Below are 12,495 nucleotides of genomic sequence, written 5' to 3' on the forward strand. Positions count from 1 at the left end.
TTCAATATGCCTGCTCAAAACTTTGGTGGTCCCAGGATGCCAGAAAGCCAGAACTTCACTTCAGAAGATATTTTTTATCTAACTTTTTGGGCCATGGTACAGAAGGCGAGGCAGTCGGTTTCTGGAAGAGTCAAAGGATATCTGTCGATTGACGGAAGGTCCCTGTCAAATATCATGTTCGCTGTTGTTCCCCGCAAATGTACAACACCACTGCTAATTATCTCAGGATGGATAAGAAATATTCCGAAGAGGATATTGACGCCTTAATTAAGCACATGGTTGAGAAACGTCCTAAATTGGTAGCCGCTCTCAAAAGCTATGATCGCCCTGCGGCATATCTAATTTTCACAGGGCACCTTCCCGCTGGCACAGATCTCAGCCACATGGGTCTGAAAATCACGGAAGCACTGGACGCAGATCAGAAGGAGGCATCACGTGACAATTGCCTATGGGCCTCAATGGTGTGGAAGTGGCAAGAACAACCTAGCAAGTGGTAAGACAGACCATGAGTTATGCCAGCTGGGGGTGCAAGGTACTTTACTTTCGTGTCGTTATAATAGCTGCTCTATATCTACGGTACACAAATGTAAGTTGCCATATATATGCAATTCGGTCTGAGAGTAGACAGTCACGTTGTGTGCCAAGATAATGTGGAAAATGCGGCTAGAGTATGTAGCTAGTTCCTTATCACTGAGTGTGTATGAGGGCCAAATGATGCCTAGAGAAATAGGATCATGCATGGCTAGGCAGATGGCCCGTATGTAGCTTATGCTGTAGCGGATTCAAAAAAAGTCACCTCAGGGAAATTTCGAGAAGAACGGGATCAGCAAGGTCTGACGCTTTGTATATCTGAATACATGGCTACCTCAAATGAATTTCTCTAGGCTTGAGACCTGTATGTTGAAAAGATCCTAGGCAGAAGACTTCACTGGTCGCAAGTCAGGCTTGGGCGGTGGGCTGGTGACTTAGTTCCTTGACAGCCACCAGGCTCGGGTATTCTGCCCGCATAGGTGTTAGGACCTTGTGTGTACAACCCTGCGCATTGGATCGATGGCCTACGGACACGGGCCCTGCACCTGATCCATGAGACCCAGGGCCGAAATCAGGGTGCCTCGGACCAGGTAGGTCTGAAAACCCTGGTCCTAGGACCTGTCGGGTTGCAAGGTCGCCATCTGGGGACCGTAATGATCCGAGGGCCATTTTGGTGGAATGACTACCCTCTGAAGACCTATCATGACCTAAGAACTCTCGATTCCAGCTTCCTCGAACGACCTTTTCACTCCTGAGATGGGGGGCTCTGTTAAGGGCCGGCCTCCGAAGCTCATGAAGATCGTGTTGGTTCTATCCTCTAGTGCCGCTGGAACGCATTTAGTAGCACTGACCGTGCGCAGCTCCCTAGTATAGAATGTCACACTGTGGTCCATGGCATAATTCTTCGCTAATCCCACTGCGTTTGATGGATTGGACGGGTTAACAGGCACCTCATTCCGTACGAGCCACTGGCCGTTCTGATACGCCCAAAAGGTGATCGTGATTTGAGGCTCTGAAGATGCGGGTCGCGACTGAAGGTCAGGAGGCACCGGTGGCACTTCATCCAGTACATGTAGGTCAGCGCTGCCAACACTCTCGGGTTCCTCCTCATCCGACTGGTACGCATGCTTACGCCAGCTACCCATCACTGCAGGGAGGCACACTGGGGTGACAGGATTGGAAATCTCTGGATCTGCGAGGCCCTCCGATGTAGCAGCGCTCAGAGGAGAGGAACGTGCGTTTGCTAATCGGTCTTCATCTGCCGGTTCCGACGCTGCTCCTTCCTCGGTGTTGTGATGTGGGCTACTCATGTCTGAAAGGGTATTAGTTGCTGTACGAAGCCCACTGATGCCCGGCTCCGGTTGATGGATATCCACAGTGTTATTATGCGGAACGAATAGCGGAGAACCAGGACCGTCGGGGGGTATTCCAGCCGGGGCATTTGCCCTATGGGCATGAGTGGTAGAGGGCTTTCCAAAAAAAGCAAAATAAACGGATTGTCTCACAAAAAAGGAAGATACATTGGCGTCACTGGGTTTCAACATTGAATGGACTTGGTCGAGGAACAGCAAGGACCGATCGTGGGCCTGCGACTGTTCCGAAGGGGGCCCGCATCGGTTTCGCAGGAGCGGTGCGTGAGCAGGTAGGTCGCTGTAAGATGGACCGCTCGCAGGAACCGCAGCCGCGAAGCATTCAACGATGCGGTCGATGAGAGATTCGAGTACAACGCTGTCATACTGATAGCAACTCAGTTTCCGAGCTTTAATCAGTGCTTCCCGCGCAATTTGCCGGTCCGGACACCGACCTACAAGCTCCCTCACCTGAGGAGATTCGAAACCTAGTTTCTGTGCCAACGCTGCCATCCCGTGAAGGATAGCTTCATCGGCCTTTCCGCGGTTGCTCTTGGCAACGATGTTCTGCGTGGTGGGCTCTTTTGGCATGTCCGGGTAATGGCGCATGGCAAATAGCCAGACCTGCCGATAACCCAGTTCGAATTGGTCGGCCTGCCTATCGGCCGTCTGGCAAAACGAGGCCTCGGATGTTTGAATGGGATATTCGTCCGTTCGACTATGCCGGAAGGTGTGGCGCATGGCTCTGCGAACGGTGGGTTGGTTCTTGCTGAGGGTAGCCAGTCTTTTGACACCGTTCGCGCAGAGCTCTAAGTACAATACGTCGCGAAAAAAAGTATGCAAAGAAGGCACTATGCAGTCGCAGGCCTCTTTGCTTCGCAATCTTTTCCATATGCGTTTGCGCTCGGCGTCCGTGAACTTGGCAAATACCTCACCACTCTTTATGGATCCTTTGACTGCTCTTGCGTCCGCCTGAGATGCTGTCGGTGCACGAAGCTGGAGTGCTTCCACAGTATGCAGATCAATCTTAGCCATCTGGGTCGGATCATGATCGACAAGAACCGCCCAGTAGTTCCGAACATGGGCGAGGTAGTGTATGAGTTCCTGTCCCTAGTAAGCAATCTCGCGAGTGACAGGGTCCTGACCACAAACCTCATCACATTTGAGTGCCAGTACTCGGTTGAGCGATCCGATGCTCATACCGTTCCATAATCCCGGAATGGGCAGTAAAGCATCGAAGGCGGCACACAGGTCCACATAATCCGGAGAAGTCAGTTGTCGTAGGCGCTTGGATTTATTTTCCGACAGACGTGACCACCACCGCTTCTGAAAGCGGGCGTTGTGCTCGTGTTGGTATTGCCGAATCTTTCGGTAGATCTCTCCATCGCTGGGTTTCTTTTCGTTCGCGTATTCGTCATGGAGAGTATTCCGCAGGCCATCACTGATGTCTGCAAGAAGTCAATGTTAGAGTGAGAACGCGGATGTGGTACGGACTTTAAGCAAGCACGGTCGGAGAGATTTGGGAGGAGGCAGACCATCACGGTACAAATCAACTGTCCACCATCGCTCGCTGAGGGGGAGAATGTCGCTCGCTGCTTTAAGACGATGTTGTCCGTGCAAACATTTGACGTCTCCAACTTGAAAATGCAAGTGAGGGTACCGGTCTGGTGGATTAGTCAATAAGTCTTGCTTCGAGACACTCGCGGCCTGGCGTGCACGCTTCAAGCCCTGCTTGGAGACAACACCCGTGACATGATTGCGAAGATCCAGGCGACGGCAGCCATCCTTCCTGAATACCCCGCAGAGTCTGGCTACGTTTTTGGGGTCATACTCCTGTGTGAGGCAGGAGTGCAAAGAGATTTCGTCAATATTTATTTTCGCAGTGCCTTGGTACTTGAGGGCCCTCTCTGCCGTCACTTGGTATTCGGCATCGGTGAAAATTGCCGACTCCATCCTCCGCCAAGTGCACAAGTAAGCACCAAAAACGATACCTGTATGAAATTGCGCTAGGGAAGGATCTCCTGGGGCTCCGGCGGCGATTCCACCTAAGGTGACCTTCTTGTTTTGAGGTCGACTTATTTACATGAGGTCACCCAATGTATAATTGACGTCTCCAGAACACCTGGATACGCTTCCTGTATATAGTTCATCTGATACACCACGTCCTCGCGTCATTCTTATCAAGCAGCGGATTTCAGCTGTGCTTCCATCATGGAAAACAGGCGTTTAACAAGGATCGACATATTGCGCGCCCAGGCCGGAGACCCGCTCAAAACCAATGTACTTGATGAATCATCGAACGGTCCACCAGTGCCAAATGGCTCTCCATCACAAGGGAGAAATCAACTACCAAATGTTACTGGTAAGATCATAAAGGGTAAACCGAAGGAGTTGAGGCTTCCTGGAATCGTAGAGGTTGGAGACAGCGTCGTCGAGTCACCAATCATCCGTAACCGATCTCCATGGAAAGTATTTCGAAGTGTGTTTACTTGCAACTTGGCAGGCCAAGTTTCTATCGTCGTTCGTCGTCAAAAGCCGTCCAACGTGATGGCCATACGGGCTTCTACTAGTTCCCAAGAGGCGCAAAGGCTACTAGGATGCTTCAGACAAACCAAACATGAAAACATTTTAAGCTGTACTGAATGCTACGTTGACAAGGGCATAAGTTACTTTCTCGTTGATGATATGCCGTTAAACCTGGATCATCTTGTTGCATGTCCAGCGTATCCAACTGAGACTCAATTGGCATCCATTATTGGACAAGTAAGTTCAATCCCAAGCAGGCTCAATGTATTACTGACATAGAAAGGTTCTTGACGGGGTTTCATATCTACTGGTAACTGGCTTACAGCATGATGCTTTAACCACTTCTAACATACTTATCAATGAGGGTGGCCTTGTCAAGATCGGTAAGTTCTAGGAAAGACTGCTGGCTGTTCCATACAACCGTTGTGCCTAGTACTCTGACCATGGCAGCGGCCCTCTTGGAATGTGTTGAGTATACCGCAGGAGATTCCCAATCAGGTTCCATCAGCGCTGTAGCATACCTTGCGGTTGAACTCATGCAAAAGTACGTCAAGCATAACATTGGCGTCGATGACACAACTCGTTGGCCCATAGGATCCGATGCTGTTGGATTCCTGTCGAGTGCAACATCGGCAAAACGCATCGATGACCTAAGAAAGGTGAGGGAGAATGTTATCCGCCAATCGGTCTAGTGCTTACGCTTTTAGCACTCCCTCATAACAACCAGGCGTTCATCCACTGCTGAACTTGTGAGCCTGGTTCGGCTGGCTCTAGTCTCCGCATCTATAACGTGGTCTTACAGCGAGTGAACTACACTTAAGTTCAAACCTAGCGCCGGATCTTTATTTTGATGATCTATTGTATTCCAAGTCTTATTTCGAGATGGAATCAACGTTTCCCTCGATGTGCCTGAAACAAGGCCGGGGTCTTGTATAATAAATAGTAGCTCTGGGAAGCTGTCATCTGCCCCCATTACCAGGAGCCTTGCCGATATATACAAACCCATACTGTTAAATAAATACACAAATTGGAGCACCCACCCAAGAGCAGACAGAGTCATACCTAAAATTGAATAGATTATATTCAAGTGACCAGGTATGTAGGTGTAGGTATGAAGTGGGACTAATTCATCGTGCTAACCAAACCCCCTTAGCGTAGGCATTATTGGATTGCAAGATGGAAGTCCATTTGTTTTGCATTGCCTGTCAGCAGTACCTGGAGGCCTATCCAGGAAAAGATAGCACTCTAACTGCGCGACTTCTTGTTTGTGGGAAGTGCACTCGCCGAAGATTTATTAGATATCTAATTGGCCGACGCGACGGAGTCTTGAAACTAGCTGCAATGATGGGATTGGTCTATAATTTCAGACAGTATGACGGTATCCATATGGAAGGGTGGCCGGAACTCGAACTGCATTACGTGATGTGTCATCCTGTGTCTTCAATCTTCAAACTGAGCATCTTCGGCCATTTCCTCCAAAAGTTCTATTAGCGCAGGGAGCAGTCGGTGGGATTGGCACGAAAGATATCCAGATTTATATTTTGCGGATCTCCCCTACATGGACTCGCAGGACCTTAATCTGGTTGTCACGCCATTATATTACCATATGCATCTATTCTCTGGGGCTCCATTGGCTACAGTACTTAAGTTTCATGGGATTCTCTTATGATAATGCCTTGTATCATTCGTATAGAGAAATGCTTTCAGACACTAACTATCAACCTTCTCTATACTATATATAGCTAGCGTCATATTTAATTAATAGATTTATCGTTCGGAGTTGCTTTTTGGAACGAAGATTACCTACCGCGACCATAGTCTCTTAGCTTAACAGGAGTCAACGATTATCAAGACATCAGCATCTAGCTTTTCATGAAGACTTTCTGGGTAGTTGTCCACATATGAATATAGACACAGTCTCGGACGGCTTTGTACCTGGGAAACGATATATATCAAGCCTGGGCGCCAGTTTTGATCCCAAATGTATTATCCACAACTCTCGAGATATTGTGTCAACTGCATATTCTAGACATGATGTGAGCCTTCAAGACCGAGTTACGAGATTGTTCCATTTATATTGCACTGATATTTTTCTCTTGTTGTAGGACTGAATGCAACACTTGCTATAGGGGCTGAAGTGACGGGTTTAAGAGATGTCACGGGCTCAGATCCTATAAAGCCCTATAACAACATTGAAAACCGAAGCCGTTCGCTCTTTCCACTTCGTAAATATATGTGTCAATCTCGTGTTCTGAGTTGACCCATGGAGTCGTGTGTCTCTGTATAAATTCAACTTACCCACAAGAAGAGCGGGCACTATCCGATAAAATTATGCGTCCAGTTCCTCCTGTCATATTCAAGATGCTGCACCATGGTATTGAAGAAGAATCTCCTAGATCTCTGATAACTTCCTCTCTTCCCTACTCACAAAGAAACGGAACGTAGTCTTACGCTTTAGATGGTTGATATTCAAGCTCCATCAGATTTACGCGTGTGTCATTACGTTCCCGGATAATCTCGCGTAATTGATCGCGCACGTCATCCGTTGTGGAGACTGAAGTCGTCAGTGGGAATGTATTTCTCCGGGCGAAACCAGCTTACCCATCACGAGAGCGTCTCCACACTTGTCAGGAATATCTGAGTGTCTTTCTATCAGATCCCCCGACGTTTCGAGCGAAATCATCTGCTGATAATCTGGACTACCTTGGTACATGAAGACCTTGGATTTATCACCAACAGGGAGCTTTGCCTCTAAAAGTTGACCGTTTCGCTGGTAGATGGAAATGTTCAAAATCTAAGTAATTTCCAGATCAGCGAAGGGCCCGGCTTACTCTCGTTTTTGGGGGGTTGAACTAACATAGCCCTTGTCTACAATGTCATCATCCAAGAGTCTATTCAAGAGGTTTTCAGAGACGACAGCAATACCTATGGATTTAGTCAGCTTCATATGCGCAATGATGGAAAGAGCTCACCCATAGGCGATTCCACCTGCCAGACCAGGTGGATCCGACGGACTTGGGATGTGCAAGTGTTGTAGCCATGGATCATGTGTCTTATGTAAGGCACTACCGCGGCGATTCCGAATCCGCTCGCCACAACAACGACACTCTCGTAGCCGTTTACCTTCTTGCTGATCCCATGAGGCCCCGTGAAGAATGACATAAAGACAACTGAAGTCTCCTGCTTCTGAAAAGGCTTAAGGTGGCGAAAAATATCGGCGGAGAAGCCCCCCGACGGCTTCACTAGCAGGTCCAATGTGCCCTGCGGATCTGGGGACCACGAAACCACGGTGAAAGGATGCGTCTGCGCCCAGGAACATAGGCTAACCGTTGGCATCCATAGATTGATATACTGCCCAGGCTCCACTCTGATTGGGCGAGGAAGGGTGATACACATCTTGACGACACCATCCTTGATTTCTTTGCTGTCGTCCTCTACTTCTCCTCCATAACTATGAACGATGGCTCTAGGGCAGCCCCTGGCCGCAAAAAGACCATTTCGATAGAGAAACACCATCAGCTGAACCGATGACGTGAGCGCCAATGCTCCAAGTGCAATGTAAACACACACTTTGGCAAACTGGCTGTTATGGGGAAGATGCCGGAAAATTCCATAGACGTTAACAGCGGCGAGAATCTGATGGGTGCGGAGAAAGGTTTCGTAGGACCATCTCCGAACCAATGCGAGTGATAGAATAAGAAGAGCTCCTACAGAGACCGCTCCCTATCTGCTATCAGCGATGTCAACTGCAGGCGTGATTGAAACATACAAGGATACCAGCGAAATCATTTGAGCGCTGGATTGAGATATCAGCCTTGGTATTCAGGGTCGCCACACTTATGTGGAAGGATTGCAAAGCCAGAGTCATCCAACCAACTGCTCTATGGATCCGCTGACACATCTCCAAGGTGGTTCCTAATGCGTCTGCCATAAAGCTTAGATGTGCGAAGGAGAATAGGAATGCAATATTCACGACGGCTATGGATCCTGCGCGCCGGTGGGCACTAGTCAAGGACATGTCTCCAAAAAGAATCAAAGTCACATTGGCCGCGATATAATACAAGTGAACAACGACGCTGCCCCAGGTCCAGGGGCCAACAAATCGATGCCGACGGACGAGGAAATTGAGTGTCAATTCTCTTTTGATGAGGAGTCCCCAAAGCCTCCATCTTGTAGTCAAGGAGAAAGCCCTAATCAGACACAGGATTATGATAATGCTGCCCATAACAGTGCCATATATCTGCGGGACATCCAGGCTCCGCATGGTTGCAAAGAGGTCGCCGTGTGGGCGAGATGGTGGAGGCGTGTCGGGAGAAAAACGGAGTGACGGAGGTGAGAGACGGTGGCACCAAAAGAATTATCTAGTCATTTATACCAGCTAGCTTGGTTCACTGGAGGTACCAATTCTCACCACAGTCCCCAATCACCAACAGGCCTATGGCTATGGTGCTCCAAGATAAGGGACATGGGGCATATCAAATTGACCTCTCCAACCTGTCGTGTTAGACTCGAAGGCCAAGGGTCGTATACAATGTTTGACCTATGAGGCACTACATGGCTTGTAACCACTGGTGTTCGCTTATTATATTGGGGTCCCCTGAAATGAGAGGCGGGTGAGAAAGTAGGTTTAGGATGTTTTTCTGGCACACTAAGATAATTGGTTCACGGCAAATCCTTAAAGTATTTGGGAAGAGGTCTCCCAATATTTCATGGCAAGAGAAATATGCATTTCCTGCTCTCCACCAGCAGCTTCAGGCATTCAGGACATAGTAGGCTCGTTGTTATATACTGTAGATCCTTAAAGCTCTTCACCCTCCCAGAAGCCCCCGGTCTACTACAACGGCCGGATGATGATGTACATATAACGCGAAGAGAAAGTAAGCGTTGTCTAAAAACAACCTTTCCAGGTGGCTTAACTGGTAACAGTACAAACGGCTGCTATCAATTATCATATTCCAAAAGAGAGGTTTCTCGTACCAATATTGTGTGGCCGACTGCTTGTTCTCGTATTCCCCTAAAGCCTTTATGAAACTTCACCTCTTAAAATGCTCTGTACGACTTCTAGGTGCTACCGTCAGCCCGTATTTCTATTCATTCTTACCATGTCTTACAGCTATTCATGTACTTGAAACGTGCGATATGTCTTCAGTGGGATGACTGAACAAGAAATCCAATATCGAGACACCATTCTAGGGAGCTGCCGAAGCCTTGCTTAGGCTGCGATATTTCCAGACGTGAGTTGCTCCGTAATCCAAATTTGAGATCGCAAAGCTGAAGGGATAGAAAGGAGACAGCCGGGAGAAAGCAGGTAGCCACGGTTGCTGGTAGAATCTTGAGACACCTTAGAGGTCCTTGGTTACACCGTTTCTCAGCTCCAACAGACAAGGTTTTACAGTAACTTAATTACTAACTTAACCTATTATGCTGCTCTCACCTCCTTTCACGGCTTACATATTTAAGTCAGCCCAGAGTCGTTTCAATGGCAGCCTTCCGGAGGGGCTTATCCTGAATTCTTTGCCAGGTCTGACTCTGCACATTATTCATTGAATTTGGCCCCTAGAGCCATCCAGGGTCCTTTTGTCTCACTACCTAGAGTGCTCAATTATTCAGCTCCCTACATGTCCAGCTCTAGGAACCTGGGAACTGCCATGCTGACTGTTGCTTGGACATTCCATGGCCTCGCCACTACCGTCATTGTAGCCAGATATTACGCCCGAGTCAAGGTCATGAAAAAGCTCATGGTCGGCGATGGACTAATTCTGTTGGCACTAGTAAGTGCACATTGAATCCTAGATCAAGCCTTAATTTCCAGATGAGTAAGAATTCATCCAGGCTCTCGGATTAGGTATGTCCATTTGCTTGACGATCTCCGCCAACTGGGGTCTGGGATTCCACGAGAAAGCATTATCCGCAGACCAAATCATGTACGCTATAAAATGGGTACAGATCGGCAGGTTCTTCACCATTCTGTCGCCATGCATCGGACGTATAGCGTACGCATCCTTGCTGCTCAGCCTTGTTCCACCAATCCCATGGCGCTCGCATTTGCTTTGGGGTATCATCTGTACGGGGTTCATAATAGACTGTGGGACTGTGATTATTATTTTCGCACAATGTAGGCCGATGAGGAGGTATTGGGATCACAGCGTGCCGGGGAGTTGCTGGCCACCTAAAGTGCCTCAGAATACAGTATACTTTCAGAGTTGTACGCCATCTCTTCTATCTCCTATCAAATGGCCTGCCTTTATCTATTGCTACTGGAGGATATTAACGAAGCCAAAAGCTGTAGCTTCTGCGGTTGATTTTGTCCTGGCGATTTTTCCAGCCAGCATGTTCTTAAGCCTGAACATGGAATGGAAGAAGAAGTTGTCACTGTCTGTCCTGATGGGCCTGAGCATCTTGTGAGTGCAATAGTTGGCAGGGTTAGGGAATTAATCATCGATCCAGCACTAAGTCTTTGATTCCATGCAGTGCGATGGTTGCATCGGTTGTGAAAACTATCCAGTTGAGAACTATTATAGTCACAGACGATCGGACATACGCTATGGCTAATCCTACAATCTGCGCCATATTGGAAGCTTATATCGTTATTCTCGCTGCCTCCATTCCCACATTGCGCCCGATCGTCGCGTCCAGTGTTCGTTATACTTCTGAGCAACGCGCCTGGAGAGCGCAAGGTACACATTTCGTTGTAATATTTTGTTCAAAGGATTTTGCCCTCCATATCGTGTTACTCTAACTAGGCAATCGCACAAGCGTCGTAATAAAGGCAAGATCGAAAGGATATAGATTGATGCCTTTGTTGCATTGCATAATCTCAACCGACTACTAAGTGATCGGCGAGAAACCACGAGAGGAATTCATGCAACCAACTGTTTGGCGTCAATACCATTAAAAAAGCTATTGAGGCTTCTCGGGCACTAGCCCCCTTCATGTATACTATTCTACACTAAAATAAAATGACCTCTATTAACCAGCCAACATTGACCTTAGGGTGCTCTATTCTGTACATTCAGCAGCTGTGGACCTAAAGCAGGCAATATACGGCATCGATCATCTCCTCTTTGGGCTCCAAAGATGCGATAATCAGGCATCTAATATTCGTTTCTGGCCCAAGAATTCTTCATTTCAAGGTAGCGGTACGGGTAATACCCGAAATAACACCTTCATCGACCCAGCCTCTAATCAATAGCTGCGTCTTCTCCTCTTCTCCTTGCATAACATAACGCTTCCCGAGAATTATGATATCATCTCCAGAGCTTTCGTCTCCGTAGCTTTCATCTCCATAGAATTCGAAAATTTCCTGCCTATTTGTAAGCACAATGTCCTTACTCCTTCAGATCGCAGTCATACCGTGGTGCTGTCATCTTCCGAAGAAGAAAGATTCTCATCCGTCGGCACGTACGTCCGGTCGTCTCCTATGTCCGACAGATAATCTGTGATGATGAAATCCTTGTCTGATTCGGTCTCATCATATTCCGAGTCGGGCTCATCATCCGTGGATTGGATGTCGATTTCCTTGTTCGGGTCTTCCGCTTCCATTGTACTATATGATGCCTTGCAGGACTGTCCGAGATTGAAGTCTTAGCGCTCGTGCTGAAAAAGTTTTTTGCTTTGTGTAGAGCCGTTAGTCGCCCTTTATATGCAATGGATTGAGAGCGTAAAACCTTTCCTGCCAGGCGTTCGTGGAGCTGTGCCGTAAAGAAAACACTCAACTCAATTCTTCGAAGTTGACCATCTCCAAATGACTCATTTTGGGAATGGAATCATATGACTTTCAAACACGAAGAAGTTTTCCCAAACGGGGTCATAAAAAGGCTGGATTTACTATCATCCTCTCATGCAGCAAAGCGATCGTATTTCCGAGACCATGTGAATTGGCGAAGGGAAAAGAAAAATAGAGGGCCGCTAGATTATTTAACGGGCGTAGCCATAATTTTCTACCTGCCATCATATCAAATCCGCTACCGTCTACCCTCCGTTGATCACCAGCTTCTCCTTTGTCGGATCCCGCCACTTTGCCCTGAACTCATCTGCCTACCACAAAACACCTGGAGAAAGTGGGGCACCAAGGTGTGGCAGTTTTCCC

The 12,495-nt window shown here is 47.9% G+C and overlaps 4 protein-coding genes across 4 annotated transcripts; 1 reads left to right on the forward strand and 3 right to left on the reverse strand.

The window, feature by feature from the left end:
- Positions 1–227: 227 nt before the first annotated feature.
- On the forward strand, positions 228–497 carry LDX57_013025 (uncharacterized protein; the record flags this gene model as incomplete). The annotated part of the gene is made up of 1 exon (XM_046094774.1): positions 228–497. The coding sequence occupies one exon, from the start codon at positions 228–230 to the stop codon at positions 495–497; it is 270 nt and encodes an 89-aa protein (XP_045950753.1).
- Positions 498–1,238: 741 nt separating this feature from the next.
- On the reverse strand, positions 1,239–3,833 carry LDX57_013026 (DUF3723 domain-containing protein; the record flags this gene model as incomplete). Its single annotated transcript, XM_046094775.1, has 3 exons — positions 1,239–2,984; positions 3,033–3,328; positions 3,416–3,833. The coding sequence occupies 3 exons, from the start codon at positions 3,831–3,833 to the stop codon at positions 1,239–1,241; spliced, it is 2,460 nt and encodes an 819-aa protein (XP_045950754.1).
- Positions 3,834–6,853: 3,020 nt separating this feature from the next.
- LDX57_013027 (ferric reductase family protein) lies at positions 6,854–8,274 on the reverse strand (the record flags this gene model as incomplete). The annotated part of the gene is made up of 5 exons (XM_046094776.1): positions 6,854–6,960; positions 7,008–7,200; positions 7,264–7,331; positions 7,379–8,129; positions 8,176–8,274. 5 exons carry the CDS (start codon positions 8,272–8,274, stop codon positions 6,854–6,856), a joined length of 1,218 nt encoding a protein of 405 aa, XP_045950755.1.
- A 3,255-nt stretch (positions 8,275–11,529) lies between these two features.
- Positions 11,530–11,948, reverse strand: LDX57_013028 (uncharacterized protein; the record flags this gene model as incomplete). The annotated part of the gene is made up of 2 exons (XM_046094777.1): positions 11,530–11,709; positions 11,760–11,948. 2 exons carry the CDS (start codon positions 11,946–11,948, stop codon positions 11,530–11,532), a joined length of 369 nt encoding a protein of 122 aa, XP_045950756.1.
- Positions 11,949–12,495: the final 547 nt, after the last annotated feature.

Source organism: Aspergillus melleus, assembly GCF_016097325.1.
Source record: "Aspergillus melleus strain CBS 546.65 chromosome Unknown contig9, whole genome shotgun sequence".
NCBI lineage: Eukaryota > Fungi > Ascomycota > Eurotiomycetes > Eurotiales > Aspergillaceae > Aspergillus > Aspergillus melleus.